We start from the raw sequence: 19,602 nt of genomic DNA on the forward strand, positions 1-19,602 counted from the left end.
TTTTTAAAAACTGAAAGTACTGAAAGTGTTTGTTTTTTTCTTATTACAGACTAGACATAATAAAAATTTTCCTGTCATTCCTGCTTTCCCAGTGCTCCAATATGTAAAGAATCAGGTGGAGCAGGAGAGAGGGTATAGGAAGGGGCATTGAGGGCAAAGGGAGCTATTAGCAAATAAATGTGTGGGCTCTGGGCTTAGGAAAATGGGGCCCTGACTACTTTTCCACTGGATCGTAAGTTCCAAGAGAGTAAGATTTTTTTTTTTTCAATGTTGGTCAATGCTGCACCTCCAGGTCATAAAACAGTGCCTGGCACATAGTGGCCTCTTAATAAATATTCGAGAATTAAAGTAAGGCCACAAATTAGGAGATACTTGACAGAGCAGGAGGTGCCTTGGTGACTTGAGCTTTTGAGGCTCATCTCCATTGAATCTGTCCTCTACGCTTAGATTTGGGGAGTTTTTAGTGCACTGTTAGGATATAGTACTACTCTCATTGTGTTATACCATAATGCTATGCAGTGAGATTAATAGAAGCCTCATTTTGTCCCTCTTCATTTGACTGACAAATTGTCACCAAAATCTGATGTCTCTCTCAAGTTTGAGGTAAGATCAAATGACCCAGCCACTGAACCTTATGCCCCATCCAGATTAAGACCCAACCATAATTTCTATTATCAATTAATTATAGTGATAATATTATGTATAATACAGGGGTGTCCAATCTTTTAGCTTTCCTGGACCACATTGGAAGACTAAGAATTGTCTTGGGCCACACATAAAATATGCTAACACTAACTACAGCTGGTGAGCTAAAAAAAAAAAAAAAAAAAAAAAAATCGCCAAAAATCTCATAATGTTTTAAGAAAGTTTGCGAATTTGTGTTGGGCTGTATTCAAAGCCATCCTGGGCTGCATGTGGCCCACGGGCCATGGGTGGGACAAGCTTGGTGTAATGGATAACATATAATTAATGTATCGATATTATCACAAATGCCAGAGTAAACAAGGGGAAACTATTTAGTCTCTAACAAAAGGATTGATATGGCCAAGGAAAATATATTAGTTCATTATGAGGATCACGCAGAATGGAGAAAATCAGTACATTAATTACATTTGAATAGTCCTTCCATTGTACTGAACTAACTCAAGTGTTTTGACCCTAAAATTTTGTAGTTTTACAGCAAAAACCCACTTCCTCTCCACTAAATTGAAAATGACTAATATTTCTCTAACGTACCCTGAACATAATGAGCAGTAATTCAGTGATATTGTGTTATTTAAAAATATATGCCAAGTATTGAGACTGATTATAATTTTAAATTAACACAATTGTATTCATAATTAAGAAGCTATGATAGAAATAAAGTGTTGAACATAATTTCTTGAAAATATTTTTACTAAATAAAACCAAATGTAAAGTTCCAGGTGTTGGGTAGAGTTGAAGTTTGAAAATTGAATAAAATAATTCTTTCATTAAATATTATTAGAAGTTCTTAGAGGTTCAAACCAATGTTGATGTTTGTAGAGAAGTTGCATTGTGCTTGAGATCCTTATATCTGGTGGAGGTAATTTTTGCCCACATTCCCCAGATTCTTTTAGATTAGAAGTAAAATGTACACCTACATATCCCAAAGGAGAAGCTTATTTTCTGCTCTTTTGACATCTAATGAATTAACGCTTGTGTGGACTGAATTGTTAAAAAATCTAAAATAAGCTCTTGACTGTTCTTTTCACGTAAGTGGGTGAAGTTGAGAAAATATAACTGTGAGTAAATTTGTTGTACTCTGCTAATCTGCTCGGGCTTTCATCACCCCAGCTCTGACCTGTCAGAAAGTGGTAAGAGAGAGAAAAGATTCTGTTCTATTGAAAGCCAATCTCAACAGGAAGAAGTGACAACCAGTCAGGCTCATGCTGAGAGATGGGCCTAGTGTGGGCCAGGCTCAGTTCATTTGCACCAGGGCTCCAGCTCACTCTACTTCCGGGAACCAAAGATGTCTAGGTGTCTGGGTCACCTAGAGAGGGGGAGTTTATTAAAATGAGTCCTCTCTTCTACAAATTCATGCCAAATTGTTCCACGTCTAACAGTAATTTCTCCAAAAAGCCTTCTATAATACCTGAAGCTATTAGAAGCAACCTTCCTTTTTCTTTCTGTCCTTGAATTTGATCTCTTCTCTATTATTATTATTAATAGGAATTAATATTCATAGAAAATTTACTGTTTCTGGCACTGCATAGCATCTTTTCTATGAATTACCTCCTTTAATCCTCCTAATAAGAATGTAAAGTTTATTCTGTTAACATTTGTTTTACAAATCAGAAAACTGAAAGCTCAGAAAACCTTTTTATGTTTAGAAACACTGTCCACTGACTGAAACACTGAAAAAATGGATAAAAATTAAGTACAATTTTTTTTTTTTTCTTTTGAGACGGAGTCTCGCTCTGTCGCCCAGGCTGGAGTGCAGAGCAGTGGCGCGATCTCGGCTCACTGCAAGCTCCTCCTCCCGGGTTCCCGCCATTCTCCTGCCTCAGCCTCCCCAGTAGCTGGGACTACAGGCGCCTGCAACCGCGCCCGGCTAATTTTTTGTATTTTTAGCAGAGGAGGGGTTTCACCGTGGTCTCCATCTCCTGACCTTGTGATCCGCCCGCCTCGGCCTCCCAAAGTGCTGCGATTACAGGCGTGAGCCACCGCGCCCAGCCAAATTAAGTACAATTAAAAGCATAGATTCTTTAGCTTCTACTAAGCTTTAAGTTTTAATGGGTTATGATGTTGTGTGTTAAGTGTAGGGGTCTGGGGAGAAGAGATAAGGGAGGGAAGAAAGTGAGCGCTGAGATAAAAACGCAGTAAAAAAAAAATGGGGTCAGCGAGTTTCCTGGCTCTGCAGCAGGGTGCCTTGCCAGCCTTGGCTCCTAGGAAGGGAAGGCTTGTGACTTACCACAGACCAGATTCTTGCTGCCTTCAAAGAGAGATGTTCACAAGCAGAAGATGCCAGCATTCAGGAGAGATGAGAGTCTGGCCAAATAATTGTCAAGAGCCCTTAAAATGCAGGCTACTCATCTTGGGATGATTTTAAACAGTAATAAGCGTAGGCAGCAATAACCCTCATGAAGTATGCGGAAAGAGAATGTGAGAGTCTCAAACTAGAGCTGTTCTCTCTCACTCTCCCTCTCTTTAATTGTTATTGATGACATTGTTTTTTCTTAACAAGTCTATACATCCTGAGAGATGGGGTGAGGACAGCATAGATGCTATGGTTTTGATCCTTCTATCAAAAATCAGGACAAAATCCAAACTCAATTCAATCAGAAAAGGTTACATGTGCTTGACTGTATAATTTGCTAGCCATGTGTTTAGTCCTGACTCTCTAATCAAACGCCAGGAGGATCGAGAGAGCAACACAAAAGTCATTTCTAGTGCCTGTGTCCTCACCACACACCTCCTCACGCGTGTGTAAAGCACCTACGAAGGCTTTGGGGTAGATCCTGGCAAAATGGAATAATAGAAGATATACTTCTTACATTCAAAGAGCTTCCAAGCTATTTATGGAGCTTGACAGATGCAGAAAAAGGCAAAGCTAATTTGCAAAGTCTGTAGTTTCAGAAGATGGCCAGATGAGCCGAAAGATAAAGTGGACTTCTTTCCACCGGAAATTTTATTTCATTTATTAATTTTTAAGTTTTGTTCACCACTTCTACTTTTCTCACCCTTCTGGTCTGGATAGAAATGAAATAGTTGAGTTTTAGGCACGATAAGAATTCAAGGTGGTGAGTGGAACATGAGCAGGAATTAAACATAATGCACTTTAAATGTAAAACTAAGAAGTCAGGGCATGAGGTGTAGATTTGAAGAGCATCTGGGAAGAGGTGATGGTTGGCACTTCAGGCCGTCTTTGAAGCTAGGAGACCTGAGGACTGAGGAGAGCACTTTAGGAAGCATCAGGACACTGAACATAACCACAGTAAAGGTGGCAGGGAAGCAACAGCCAGGGATAAATGAGAGCCAGAACTGTGGTGTCTGGTGAGTCAAAAGAGAGATGCATTTCACAGGCAAAGAGAGGCCAGGCCTGATGCTTATAATTAATCTAATTTGTCATTCCCAGTAATCTGTAGAGTCCAGGAAGACAAGGAATGTTCTTATCCTACCTACTGCTATTCGCTGATGCCTAACACAGTCCATGGTACAAAGTAGGTACTCATAAGTATTCGTTTAGTTAAGGAAAATTGTTGGGATCTTAGACTTAAGCCCAAAGCCTCCATTCAAAGAAAGTGGCCAATATGTCCCCCCTCTGGAGCAAGTTGCATTCTGATTAGGAATGAGACTCAAGCCATATAAAGTCAAGTACAGTTACAATGCAATGATAAGAAAGAATGGGATAGCTCAATTCCAAATGCATCTGGATTTATCTGATGTGTAAATTTAAAAAGAGAGAGATAAGTTTCCCAGACTCCAAATGCCAAATCAGTTTCACTCCCTCCTCAAAAGTGCTGAGAAAGTTCTAAATTTGGAAAGGTCACAAAGGGATAAAGTGAGTCAGAGGAGGCTTTGGTTTTGCCTAATATGAAAAGTGGGATTTGGACTATGGAGGAAGAGGGTCCTTCCAGAGGGGATGTTTGAATGACAGAGTAGGAACAGGACATGGGGAGTCCAACTGCGAGGAAGTCAGCACAAGCAAAGGGCAGGCCCAGCAACATCCAAGAGAGAGTGGGGCCAGACCACAGGGTGTTTGGTTTGGAGCCTCCAGACCTGTGTCCTAACCCAAGCTCTGCCACATACTAGCTGTGTGCAAATTACTTAAACTCACCCAACCTATGTTTCTTAATCTGTAAAATGAGGATGATATTAGATGTTAAGATTATGTGAGAATCACATGAGACATTGTAGGCATAAAGCACTTTTCCAGTGCAGTTAAACCCTTGATAAATATTAGCTACTTATTAACCATGGGGTTAAGAGAGAAATGACTTTTTTTTTTTTTTAAAGAACTGGCCATTGCTTTATCTTCCATCATTGTGATTTATACTTTTTAATTATATTCACACCAGGAAAAGTTGATAGTAAATTTCATTTTGGGTGAGGTCTAGACTAGTATCCATGGAAAGGAAGGCAAATTGAAGAGGTGTGATCCTAGGACAGGTGAAAAACCAAGGTCAAAAGGGGGACAGTTCCCAATTCAATCCAACAGCTGCTTTGTTAACAGTGCCACAGGCAGTGGGGTGGGCAGGGTGGGAGATGCATCATGTCCTGGGAAGGGAACACTGTGGGGAGTGAGAGAGTGGCTGGATGGGGGAAACAGTGGATAAAAAGTTGGGCGAAGTAATTTAGTCCCAGTTCCAGAAACTACGTGTTTCAGTCTGTGCTGGGTATGTAAAGGTTTCAAATGGGCTTTCTATGAAAAACAGCAATGAGGCAAACCGTCCCATTCACTAAAAAGATAGGAATTATCATGATACTGTGCAAAGAGCCCAGGCTTTAGAGTCAGGCAAATCCAGAAGGTAGCTTTACTTGACACATGAACTTGATCGAATTACCTCTTTATGTGAATCAGGAAAGTTATTCTTTCCCTATAGGTGTGGGTATGAGAATTAGATAAGTTAATATATATAAAAGGGTCTAACACATAGTGAATGCTCGATTAACTGGTATGTGTTGGTTCAAGAAGGCAGTATGTTACATGTGAGAAGCAATTGCTTTGGTTCAAATCCCAGCTCTATTGCTTACTGGTTGGGTGATTACTGCAAGATCCTTAAGCGCTTGGGCCCATGATTGTTTCACCTATATCATGCACACAATAAGAAGACTTACCTCCCAAGATTTTTATGAGCATTGAATGAAATCGTATTTATAAAACCCACTAAATGGTACCCGGCTCATATTAAGTGATCTAAATGGAGAGGTATTATCATTAAGAAGCAATTAAAAGTTGTATGTGTATGAAGTGAACAGCTTTTAACATAAAAGATAATGGATTATTTGATGAGAGATCTTACCGAGCTTATTTATTTATTTTTTTTAAAGAGGAAAGTAAGACATAAAAGGCAGAATATGTGGTACAGAACTGTAAAATACATGTCCCACGACAGAAATAAAAAAGGCAGAGATTCACTGAGGGGGGAAATTCATGGACATTTATGGTCACATTATCCTGATTGGCTGAGGAATTCAGCAGACTTCTAGCCAGTTTTCTTCCTGTTCACAGAAATAAAAGCTCAGTGTCTTTGAAAATGAAGAAAGTTTTTTTTTTTTTCCTTGATAGGAAATGTATTTATGTGGTCAAGTAAGACTTGTTTCTGCTAAGAAAAAATTCGGCCTAAGTAGTATAATATGAAGCTAAATTGAAACTGGATACAAATATGTTTACAATGAGATTATTGAATTTGTTAATTTCCCCACATTTCCCATCTACTACCACTAAAGAAGTGCTGTAATAATAATAAAACTGACCAAGGTGGTAAAAGTGGGGTTGGTTTGACCTTGTCTGTTTGAGGTAAACAACTGAACTGACGGGTGGTTTCCCTGAGCAAAGACTCTTGCTACTTCATGTGTCCTTTCCAGAAGGTGGCATCAACATCACATGGGAGCTGGTGGGAAATTCATAACCTCACGCTTCTTAGACCTACCAAATCAGAATATTAATCTTAATAATATTGACAGGTAGTTTATATCCATATTGAGGTTTGAAATGCACTGAGTTAGAGTGTGGAGTTATGGCCACACTATCTTAATTAGATTATCTTTATTTCAATCCAATTTGCATGGCTATGTGAGCTATGATTCTTAGATAGAGGAGTGAATATTAACAGCAAAAATTCTTACTTAACAGACTTACTCAGTGCAAGAAAGAGTTCCCTTAGCTCACTGTATTATGATCTTGGTCAATATGACCCAGAATTTAAGAAAATAATATGATAAGAGTATGGTGTTAATCAACCGGAAACTATATGTTCAACAGAACAACAAAGCAAGAAGGCTTTGTACTTACTTAGGGAGTTTACATCTTGATGATGAGGCCACTGAGGTAATTGAAGAGGAAGTGGATTCAGCACAGGCTTTGGAAGTTCACCTCTGTTACCTAGTAACTGTGTGACTTTGGGCAAGTCATTCCAAGTTTCTTTTCTGTAAAATAGGATGGTAACAGTTTCTTTTCTATAAAACAATTTCTTTTCTATAAAATAGGATGGTAACAGTATCTACTTTATGGGGAGTTGTAAGGTTCAGATAAGTTAACAGGTATGCCAAAATAAGCAAACAAACAAAAACCACACACACACACAAATGTTCTGCACATTATGTAAACATTAGATATTACTGATCTCTTATTTTTGTTTATTTTTAAATATCTGTCCCTTTAAACTATTCTTCTCAACATTTATTTGATTTATTTGACTTAAATAAAAATAAATTTGAGGAAATTTCAGGAAGAACGTTGATAAACCCATTGAATGACTTGGAAATTCTAAGAGGATGTCAAAGCCAGGTGGAGGAATGCCTGCTTAGTGTCTTTCCTCAGTGCAAAGCCTGGTAAAGGCTTCAATTTCTCCCTCAGTTTACTGTGATCAGAGAGTCAGGCTGCCTAGATATCCTTGTTGCCTGGACAAAAAACTCTTTAGAGGCAGGTTTGTGTAGAGTTTGTGGGGAGTTTTCAGACGGTAAAATGCCTCTTCCTACGTCAGGTGACGGGAGGGTTACTATCATTCCTTTTACATGGAGCTATTCCAGTTCTGTTTATAAGTAGTGTTCTTTGTATAGTGGATGTTGAGCAAACACTTGTCAAACTATAGGAAGTTATAACATCGGGAGAATTTCTAACCACTGCAAAGTATTCTGATGTGTAATAAATTGCCTTTAGAAATAGTAGGAGCCAGTGCTGGAAGGAGTCAAGCTAAGGCTGGCATAGTCTCCTAGGGCTGTTGTAGAGAAGAGTCTGAAGTGGGAAGTGTTGATCTTATGGTCCCAGAGGTCTCTCCCACACTACTTTTCTGCCTGTATAGGTCACAATCTATTAAGAGTGAGTAGGAATGGGTTACACCTCACATCCATGAAGGGCCTTAAATGGCACACTAGTGTCATATGTCAAGTGGCAAACGACACTAGCACCAAATGTGATTCAGCATTTAAGTTCTAAGTATTAAATGCATCTATTTGCTCTTTGAAAACACAAGGTATCCCACAGTGTTTGCAAACTGGTTCAATATTGTGTTGATTTTTGTTTTGCTTTAATACTCTAAGGGAACTTCAAAAGGCTGACGTAGTCCGTGCTCTCTGAGCCAGGCCTTTCTTGACTTCTAGTGTTTAGTTATTCATGAAACCACTGGGCCTGTCTCAATGGGCAAGTCATATAGGAAGAGACAGAGTGAAAGGGAGGACAAGAGCAAGAGCTAGAGTGAGAGAAAGAAAGACATCTTCTCACCTTCAGACCTGATCAGAGGCAATAATGGGAGACCATGGGAGGGGAGAGCCTGATCCAATGATTCATTTTTAGTTATTTTCTGGAAAGTTTTAAAAATATGGTATTCTTCATGGAGAAGCCAAGATGTTAGGCTACAGACAATGCTTATGCTCTCTAGCCTAGTGAGGAGGAAAGCAGTATGGGTAAATAAAAGGGCATTTAGTTGGCAATATAGGCAGGGACTACATCAGTTGTCACCTATAAAAGGTGTTGATGATGGTCTTTAGGGGGCCATTGGCAAATTGCTACAACAAAATAATAAAATAAATAAAATAACAATATCCAAGTTTATTTCCCAGAATCTATCTGGGCATATCATTACTGTTGGAGAGACTTATATTTACCAGGTGAGAAAATTGAGGCTGAGAGATGTTAAATATTATGCACAGCTTCTCACATCTAGTGAAGTAACTAAACTAGGATTTATATCTAGAGATGCTATCCTTCATAGGACAAGTTGCTAATTTCGGGGTGTTCTCAGGGAGAGGAAAATGTCTATATGCTCATATACACACACATTATCCAAATAAAAACTCTTACTCCCCATTCTCCTTTCTCAGTTTAACTAGATATTAATACCACTATTGTATTAGTTGACCAAGGTTGCCTTCTGCAGAAAACCATCTGTGTCTCCTTTCTACCCAAGTGCTCTGGGCTCCCCTGCCCTTTCTCCTCCAACATCCCATTCCACATTCTTTCTCTACGTCTGCAGGACTCCCTGTAGTCCTCCCTACCCATCCATTATCTCCCTCAAGCTGTCCCTTCAGCCTTTTCTAACAAGGAAAGGCTGGTGCCCTGGTAAAGAGTCCCCCACCCCATTCCACTCCCCAGCACCAGAGGGGCTTGGGAGACAATGACTGCCCCTCCCTCATTCTGTTCCTTCCAGTCACCTCCCTTCCAGTCCCATGAGGAGGGCCTGAGGCCCACACTAGCTAGTCTTTTCTCTGGAGGTTGTTTGGGGGCAGGGAGGAGGTCTAAAGTAGAGAGAAGGTGCTGCCATGCCTTAAGCCAACCTTTCCAGAAGTATAATGCCCTTGCCACTAGTAGTTTGGGAAACAATTTTTATTGGCATGTAGGCAAATATTTTGTTTCAATAGTGGCATATTTATTTTTATGGATACCTTCTATTTTTGGCAAGGAATGCTGATTTTCCATTTATGGTTATAATGTAATGTTTTATTTTAAAAACAAAATGACTTAGGGAACAAAATAAGTTGATTTAAAAATACATATTAGTTAAATATATATTTAGTATATACAAGTAGACTACAGAAATGGCAAAATAGACTGAAGTTGAAGAAACATTGCCTTAAGCTAAGCCCACTCAGGATTAAATTTTATCTGCCCCCAAATCAACACCTCTTGAAAAGTGGTCCCTATCTTTCCTTGTGTCAGTTCTTAACACCCAGGGGGTAGGCATGCTTCTCATGTTTGGTTTCATAGAATATCTGTGTTTTCAGGGGACCACCATATGCAAAAATGTCAGGGGAGGGGTACTCAATTGGATTAAGAAGCCAGGGTCCACAAAACAGATGTTTTCACCCTACTAACCCAATTGCTCTCTGCTTCTTAGTTGCCACAGTCTAAACATTCTTTACTGCATTGCATTTTTCAGCCATTGCTCAACAGGTAGGTTCATATACCAGTTTTCATAGTGGGAAAAATTAGGAGACTTAATAATTTGCTCCATATCTTGGTGGCCAAGCTTTCCAGCCCTGGTCAGTTAGGCTTTAGGACACTTTTACTAGACCTGTGCTGCCCTAGCCTTCAGGAATGTGAGCATGGAAGTAGTATAGAAAGGAAGTAGTACAGGAAGGAAGTAGTGTAGGAAGGAAGTAGTGAAGGAAGGAAGTGGTACAGGAAGGAAGTAGTGCAGGAAGGAAGAAGTATAGGAAGGAAGTAGTGGAAGAAGGAAGTAGTTCAGGAAAAGTGGTTGTAAGCCATTTAACTTACTTTTTTTTCCATCTGAACTGTGACCCCAAATTATCAATTTGTCTTGTGAAGGCATTTCATGTAGGAAAAGCAATGTAAAAGTAAAAATTAGTATTTATTGTGTGTACTAGGTGCTTTGCATATGTCATTTCTTTAATCCTGTAGGAAATAATATGTTCTCTGGGAAGTGAAAATGTCTATATGATTAGATTCACAGATTACCTATCCAAATCTAAGATCTCCCTCCTCTCTCTTCCTTTCCCAAGAACCCATACACATTTCTGTTAATTGGTAGAAACAATTATTAATAGATTTTGTCACTTGGCTGCTGTGGGCTCTGACGCCCTCTAGTGACAGAAAAATTCTTTGGTAGAAGAAGTAATGTCCCTAGATACTCAGCCATCTACAGGATTGTTTACGCAATTATCTTCACTTGAGCTTGAAACTAGAGTAGCTAATTTGTAACAATTAACTTTTATAACAAAAGAATTATTATACAGATCAAAGTTCTGATAATTTATCATTTAAGATTTTTTTAGTTGTAAGAATCTACCTTAAGCAAAAACTAAGAATTTGTAGAGTTGGGTAACTGGGTAGGGGGTGGGGGTGGTGGGGGGGAGGGGAGGTGGTGGGGGGAGGGGAGGTGGTGGGTGGGGGGGTCCAGAGTTCAATTTCAGAACCAAATGCACCCAGAACTTGGATGACTCTACCAACCTTGATCTTTCAGCATGGTTTCCTCTCAGTGTGGTTTCCTCTCAGCATGAGCTGACTGTTTTCAGCTCTGGCAGGACCACAAGCTCCCTTCACAACCAACCACATCAGTTTCACATCTCACATATTTCTACTTCAAATCCAGTGAAAAATAAAGGGTTTGTGTCCCAGTGTTTCCAGTAACGGTCCCAAAATCTACTCCAACTGAATGTGATGTGCTGACTGACTTAAGCCAAGTCATGTTTCCCACCCACTACCTCCCTCCACCTACGTGTATACCCAAGCCCTGGGATTGGTACCAATGCCACTGTAATGGTTAATTTTATGTATCAAATTAGCTAGCCCACGGCACTCAGCTATTTAGTCAAACACTATCTTAGATGTTTCTGTAAAGCTGTGTTTTGGATGGGATTAACATTTACATCTTTAAACTTTGAGTAAAACATTTGCCTTCTATAATGTCAAAAGTCCCCCCAATTAGTTGAAGACTTAAAAAAAAAAAAAAAAGACTGACTTCCGCTGAGAGAGTGAGAATTATGCCAACAGACTGCCTTTGGACTTGAATTGTAACTTTTTCATGGGTCTCCAGCCTGTTGGCCAATGCTAAAGTTTTGGACTTGCCAGCCTCTACCATCATGTGAGCCAGCTCCTATCTATCTATGTTTCTATCTGTTCATTCTCTTGGTTCTGTTTCTCTAGAGAACCCTGACTAAAAGAACCATTCACATCAAATAGTTAAGAAAAGGGGAAAGGGACAGTTTTTCTAAAGACAGCTTGGAAGTACTATTACCAGGAGGAAGAAGAAGGAGAAAGGCAGGATAAACAGTCATAGATATACACTATAGTTGGGAGTTCTTAAAATCAACTTGTTGCTATTTAGTAAAAACAATTTGGTTGACAATATTTTTAAAACATTAGGTCCAAAGGGGAAAATAACAAAAGTCTTAGTGGTAAAAAGATGTAGAAGTTTTGTGTTTTTTTTTTTTTAATCTTAATTCTTCCAGTTTATTACATAGTCAGATATTTGTTTAAATGTTATTCAGAATGTTCAGAAACCAGGATATCTTTTGAATACAAGAAACAAGCTTTAACTTATATGGTATGGTTTGAATAAGGGATGATTGTCCAAAATATCTCCAACATCTGGTAGAGTGCCTGAAATTCTATTATTAAGATTTTATTACTTTGCCCTTGAAGGACTCTCAGGAATATGCTGGCAAAATAAAAATAACCTTTAGAGATGCCCAAACTGTTTTCCCTAGAACACCAGCATTTATTAGGTGTTCATTCAATAGATTCTTCAAAGAGTTCCATAGACAAAGAAGTTTGAGGAACAGTATACATAATTACCCCACCCTTTAATATTAGCATGTTAAAGGCCCTGAGAAGTTTTGGATTAAGAAAGTTTTCAAATTAAATTAACCCAGAATTTTCTAAGATTATTTGACCATGAAACATATTTCTCCCCACACAGCACCTATTCCTATCTCCTTGAACTTGAGGATAATTAGATGTACAAGGGTAGGAGGTAGGGGAAGGGGGTATGGCATAGAAAGAGCAGGACCTTGGAAGCAAGAATATCCAAGTTTAATTCCTGACTCTGCTGTTTATTAACTAACCAACTTTGCCAATGTTGCTGAAGCTTTTTTTGGCTACTTTTTTTTTGTTTGTAAAGTAAGCTTAATAATCACTCACCTCACTGGGCTATAATGATAAGTATTAAGTAAGGAAGATCCACATATGCGAGTTTCTGGCTTATAATTCACATTCAAGAGATACTGATTTTGTCAATTGTCCTTTCCCCTTTTTTCTCTCTTCTCTCCTTCCATTCCTTCTTCCCTTACCTCTCCTTTTCTTCCTTCCCACCTCTTTTCCTTCCTTCTTTTTACATTTTTTATTTAAATGAACTTTTTATTTTGGAATAGTTTTGGGATTTCAGAAAAGTTGCAAAGATAATACAGAGAATGCCCATATACCATCCTTCCTGTCCCACTTCTTTCTGTGTCTATTAGTTGCTCAGAGTGTGTGCACAAGGCTGGCACGCCCAGGGTCTTCCTCATGGCACTAACAGTCTACTAAAAGGTGGAACAGAGACAAACCAGTCAACACCTACAAGACTGCTGGTAAGTGCAGTGACAGATGCAAAACACAGGATGATGGAAAGCACTCAGGAGGGTAACCTAACCTAGATTTGAGGGCCCGAACAGGCTCCAGAAGAACATGTCAACTAAGAGGAAGCCTGAAGGATGAACAGTGAGCCAAGCAAAGGGTTATTAATGTGTTACTAATGGGTTGAATCTAACTGGGAAGGGAGAGAGGCGGCAGAGTGAGGTGCAGAGCTTGGTGGATGATGCCAAAGGAATACTGAAACCTTCAGTGTGTCCAAATTCAGGTTCAGTAATGATGGTATTATCCAAACATACCTTCTGTAAAATTCATGCAAAACTACCTAAGAGCTATCTACTGTTCCAAAAGAATAGTAACTTTGAACAGTGTTCACCAGAGCACGAAAGAATTACAAGTTTTTTTTTTTTTTTTTTTAAAGAAAACTGGCCAGGAAATAATGAGTAACGAAGGACAGGAAGTAATTCTGAATGTTTAATATAGCTGGGGCTGTGCAATCTGCCTTAAGTTGTTAGCTTTGTTTTCCTCTTGAGAAATAAAAAGGGGCCCTCCCTTTTCAGAGCCCTATGGCGCAATATCTGTACTTTTTCATATGGCGACCTGTCCATTGCAGGAACGTCTGTGAGCCTCTGTTGCAGCCACAACATGGACAGCTCAGTCAAATGCCCTGCAAGTCTTCCTCTGACTGACTCCAGCAATTAGCCAAGGTTGTGCACCCAGGCAGGACCTGTGCACTCTGAGCTGCGTTCTCCTTCAAGACCTCCTCAACTTCCCAGGTTGAACTGCAGAGGAAGTCTTTAGAAAGGGCAGCAGGCAGGCTCTCGAGGTCCTCACCTGAAGTGAGCTTGCCAGCCACTGCAGGAACGCCCCGGGACGGGGAATGCCCATTTGTGCAACAAACCCTGACTCCTTCCTCACCCTCACTTCTCCCCCTCCCCATCCGCGCGCAGGCCAAGTTGCTGAATCAATGGAGCCCTCCCCAACCCGGGCGTTCCCCAGCGAGGCTTCCTTCCCATCCTCCTGACCACGGGGGCTTTTCGTGAGCTCGTCTCTGATCTTGCTCAGAGTGACACACAGGTGTTCAAAGACGCTTCTGGGGAGTGAGGGAAGCGGTTTACGAGTGACTTGGCTGGAGCGCCAGGGGCGGGCACTGGCACGGAACACACCCTGAGACCAGCCCTGGCTGCCCAGGCGGAGCTGCCGCTTCTCCCGCTGTTGGTGGACCCGCTCAGTGCGGAGTTCGGGAAGCTCTTTCACTTGGGAGGATTGCTCAACAACCATGCTGGGCACCTGGACCCTCCTACCTCTGGTGAGCCCTCTCCTTCCCGGGTGGAGGCTTACTCGGTCTTAGTCCCGGGGATAGGCAAAGTGGGGTGGGCGCGGGACGCCTGCGGGATTGCTGCGGCAGCGGCGCACACGGGCACCTGGGAATGGCGGGCTGCAGCGGGAGGCGTTGGAGACTGGCTCCCGGGGGCTGTTAGGATCTTTCCTCGGGCCCGGGTGCTCAGAACGCTGGAGGACTCGCTTTTCTAGGGACTTGATGCGAAGTGCTGACCCTGCGGGGCAGGCGTGGCAGCTCCGGCACTCCTCGGAGACCACTGTGATCCACTTAGAGGTGGGTGTGGGGGGCGGACAGGAATTGAAGCGGAAGTTTGGGAAGCTTTAGGGTCCCTGAAGGAGGACCCCGGTTGGAGAGAGAAGCGGAACTCCTGGACAAGCCCTGACAAGCCAAGCCAAAGGTCCGCTGCGGCGCTGGTGGGTGAGCGCGCGCCGCCCCGCGGGGGCGGGGAGAGAGCCTGCAGCCTTCAGAACAGATATTGCTCATTTTCTGGCAGTTCTCAGACGTAAGAAATAAGTCAGCCCCGAAGCAGTGGTTAAACCGGAGGGCTCGGAAGAACGGCACCGTTTCTTTCTCGAAAAAGTTATATGGCGGCTGAATGAGCTTCTGGAGGCTTGTTTACCTTTTTTTATTGTCATACAGAAAAAGAAACTGTCGTCTCCCTTCCGGGAATTCTCTGCTTAACACTGTAAGTCGCTGCCTGAGTGGTTTCATTTTGTTTTGTTTTTCTGCCCTTCTCTTCTTTTGCCCTTTCTTAGCTTGCACTCCCATGGTAGTTTCTGCCTGGTCTCCTGCTGGGGTGGTACCGGTTCCCACCGCACAGAACCCGGCGCCTGTTATTGGCCAAGAAACTTGAGCAGCCTGTTTTGAAAAGTCCCTCGCTCAGAAATGGCAGCTTGCGGATGGCTAATCTAAGAGACGTGGATCCAGGAGGCTCATTGGAGTACCGGAGCCTCTGAGAGTCCATGGAATTTTTTTTTTTTTTTTTTTTTTTTTTTGTGGCCTCAACAAAGTGCCAAGCATAGCGAGAGAAATGTTTACAAATGTGCTCTCCGTGGATTCTCAGGAGAGCCGTGTAGTGGGGAAGATGACCACATCCCCCTTTTACAGATGGCGAAGTGGGGTTCAGAGAGCTTCAGTAATTCAACCAAGATCACACAGCTAGTAAATGGCAGATACGGGATTGAACTCAGATCTAACTCCAAAACTCAGGCTGTTCCCTGATTGCATCTGATATCCAGATTACTGATATCCAGATTACACCAAAAGGCTGAGATGTCTGGGTCCATTTTATGATTAGGAAAAAAAAAAATCCTCCTGTTCCTTTCAGAAATAATGTGCACTATTTGGGCTTCTTTAGAAACTTCCTTGGAGAAAATTTATGATTCAATGAGAAACCATTTATACAATCTCAGACCACACTCTTCTCTCCCTTGTTATTAACCATTGCACTAATGCAATGTTGGCTGCTTTGAAAATCTCTTAGTTCATGGACAGCAGTATTAGCAAAGTGTAAGAAAATTGCCAAAGCTTGGAGCTATGCTTGTTGAACTTTTGTACCAATAGCACCTTTACCAGAGGCTGGGTGTGTTTAAAGCCCGAAGAAAACTTTGCTTTTCTGAAAGAATACAGACACGCACACACACGCATATATAAATACACATACATTTATGTATATATACATATTATAATACCTATAAGTTAGGTGTAATTTATAATATTTGTATATGATATATGGCCTAGGAAATTAAGGCTTATTAAATAAAATTTATAAATGAAGATGAGTCAAATACAAAAATCAGACATAACCCTATCACCTAAGTAATCATTTTTTACGTTTTGCCGTATATCTTCCATTTATCCCCTTTAATAGAACTCTTTTAAATTTAGTTACACAGAAATTGGTTTTGCGCTCATGACATGCCTAACATCAGGCCTTTATCCTTAAAGAAGTTTCGACACACTCATGTGTGTCAGCTCATGTGTCTCCAGAAAATGTTTGCTTTTATGCCTTCATGGTTAGTGCTTTCTTAGTCGTAGCAATAAATAAAATGGATGCAAAATGCTAATTACTTGGAACACAGAAGCAAATTTTAAATTCTATTAATGGGCTGGTCGTAGATGGGTGGGGAGCTGTTTTCTGCTTTTCCCCTCTTTCCCTAGTCCTCTGACTCTGATGATAACTACAGTCAACAAATATCCCATCCTTAACCCCTTTTCCTTCTCTTTCTCTTTTCTTCTCTCAACCTTCCTGGTGTAAGTTTTCTCTTTCCTGTTTCTCAGTGTTTTCACTTCGACACTTCACAATAACAAAGTTCAAAATCCCAAAATGTTGGCAAATTTCTAAAGGAGACAGAAAAAGGATCAAACTTACTTTACAAATTTGTTTGAGAAATAGCTGTGATTGCCTTTTTTTTTTTTTTTTTTTTAAATTGTGCATGACCCTGTTATTGGCCAAGAGACTTGAGCAGCCTGTTTTGGAAAGTCCCTCGCTCAGAAATGCCAGCTTGCAGATGCCTAATCGAAGGGATGTGGATCCATGAGGCTCATTTGAATTCCGAAGCCTCTGAGAGTCCATGGATTTTTATTTTATTGGGCCCCAACAGGTTTTGTCTTGCATTATTTAGGACATTGGCCAGGCAATCACTGGACAGACAGTTTTATCTCCTTAACATTTTTTAGAATGATTATCTTATGGTCAAAGGAAGGGAGAGGGCCTTTGGAAAATAAAGCTGTATATTTACAATTCGTCATACAGAATAGTTTTGTGGGGAAAATAAAGAAAGTTATTTAATTTGTAATTTAATCATTTTTCTTAAACCAACCCAACGAACATAAAATGGACTATTTAATCATTTTTGTAGTTTAATTTGTAATTTAATAATTTTTCTTAAGCCAACCTGATGAACATAAATTGGGCTATTTGTTTTCATTTTTAATGGGCCATACTTACATCACAAAGGACTTGAGAAGTCTTATAAATACAATAAAATAATAAATGTGAATTAAGACATTAGCAACCAGGATGGAAAAACCCAAATTTATAAATGATGGCAAGGTTTGCAAGCAAAAATTAAATTAATAAATGGCATCACCCCCACTACCAGCTACAGTTAGGCTAATGAAAAATCCTCTAATGTTCGTGCCTGAAATACAGTTACCACCCTTCATGGCAAATTAGACTTTAATTTAGAAAAAAAAAATTTCTTGCACTGACTTTAGAGAGGGGAAAAGATGAAATAATTAGAGGCAAAGAAGATCTGGAATTTAGACGTTGTCTCTGAGTAAGGTCTTTGAGACACTGGACAAGTAATTTCCTTCTGAATACTCTCAGATTAGCACATAGAAGTGACAGTGTTTCAAAGGAACCTCTTTGAAGGCTACTAGAATGCTTTAGGGGTGCCAAATTACCAGAGTAAACTGCCAGTTTGAGAGAATAACTGTTTGTTAAGAGATGGTCTGAAACCTAAGTAAGGAAATCCCCCCACTTGAAAGCCCCTAGGAAGTTAATTGCTTTTGGCGAATTATCTTAGGCCCCAAAAGTCCCTTGGTGAGCACATGTTTTGTAATAGGGACTAAAGACTAATGACTTATGGTGAAAAATGAAATAACACCACTTAAAACTTGAAATTGACAAAAAGCAACTTGAAACCAAATTTAGGACAGTGAACCCATCCGTTTCTTCTTTTTAAATAGGTAAATATAGAAAAAATGACCAGATAATGTAAAACAAAAGCAAATATTTAAAAACTACATTTATACTTTATCTCACCCAACTAATGTAAAGAATTTTGATTTTAAATATAACTTCCTAGCCTTGTCTACACATATACATAATTGCATGTTTAATTTGAGCTATATATAGTCTGCTTTTTGTTCCTTTGAATGTTACACAAACCTTTTTCTATTTCTGCATAATTTTTATCTTGTGTTTTTTATTGGATACATTATAGAGAGAGCATTTATTAAATGAGCTGAGATTACTATAATTTTTATTATTTACTTTTTAATTTATTTATTACTTATTTTTATAATTTACTATTAGAAAAAAGCATTTCTTAAATGTACTGGTATATATATATATATGTGTGTGTGTGTATATATGTGTGTGTGTGTGTATATATGTTTGTGTGTATATGTGTGTGTGTGTATATATATATGACTTTTTCTTGTTACCCAAAAATTACTCATAGAACTTACATATGAAAATTGTAGTACTTATGATGAAAAATCATAAAATAAGACAATTTAAAACTTGATAAAAAGCAACATAATATGTTGTACCTTCTACTTCCTTATAAGGTACAACACTATAAGAACCTTAGTGTATAGTTTTCTTTTTGCTATATATGTATATATGTATTCATTAAAGTGGAAAAATAACGTTTAACTAATAAATCCTCTTTATTTTTTGGAAAATCCTTGCTTTACAAAAAGTCTTTAGCTTTTTATATAGTTAGACTTCTAACACCAATTAAATATCTTCAATTCAGTCTCAAGTAGGAACAAATCTTCAGTCCACTTGCCTACCTTTATTGTCTTTGAAGCGACAGTGTGAGTAGTAAAGCCCAAATCAGAGAGAAGTTGACTTTTGTAAGATTGGTAACTTCACCTTCCCCGGAAGGAAATGAGGTGGTTCTTCCCTTTGATCAGAACTGCTCTCTTGATTTGAAATAAACTGTTGTACAGCCCAGTCACCCCATCTTTAGGCATTTAGAAATAGCAATCATAGTTATATAGGACAACTTGCCTGAGTCCCACTAAGTAGAAATTATAGTGAATTTAGTATAAGATTATACCTTTAGGCTGGGCGGGTGACTCACACCTGTCACTCAGCACTTTGGAAGGCCAAGGTGTGTGGATCATGGATCAATTGAGATTAGGAGTTTGAGACCAGCCTGGCCAACATGGTGAAAACTCAACTCTATTGAAAATACACATGTTAGCTAGGTGTGGTGGCATGCCTGTCATCTCAGCTACTCGGGAGGTTGGGGCAGGAGAATTGCTGGAACCTGTGAGGCAGAAGTTGCAGTGAGCCAAGATCATGCCACTG

General features: G+C 39.9%; 1 protein-coding gene across 5 annotated transcripts in view; it reads left to right on the top strand.

Annotated features, from left to right (window-relative positions):
• Window positions 1-19,602, top strand: part of LOC103216223 (AMSH-like protease) — a 139,932-nt gene that overhangs the window by 100,305 nt on the left and 20,025 nt on the right. The window contains exon 1 of one of the 5 annotated variants that reach the window (XM_007963492.3): window positions 14,262-14,519. The exons of 3 other annotated variants lie outside the window; for them this stretch is intronic. In XM_007963492.3, the coding sequence (XP_007961683.3) occupies window positions 14,490-14,519 (30 nt within the window). In that variant the 5' untranslated portion in view covers window positions 14,262-14,489. Of the gene's footprint in view, window positions 1-14,261; window positions 14,520-15,023; window positions 15,238-19,602 lie in introns of those variants that run through there. One more of the 5 variants, XM_038009242.2, reaches the window with a different exon arrangement.

Source organism: Chlorocebus sabaeus, chromosome 9, assembly GCF_047675955.1.
Source record: "Chlorocebus sabaeus isolate Y175 chromosome 9, mChlSab1.0.hap1, whole genome shotgun sequence".
Taxonomy (NCBI): domain Eukaryota; kingdom Metazoa; phylum Chordata; class Mammalia; order Primates; family Cercopithecidae; genus Chlorocebus; species Chlorocebus sabaeus.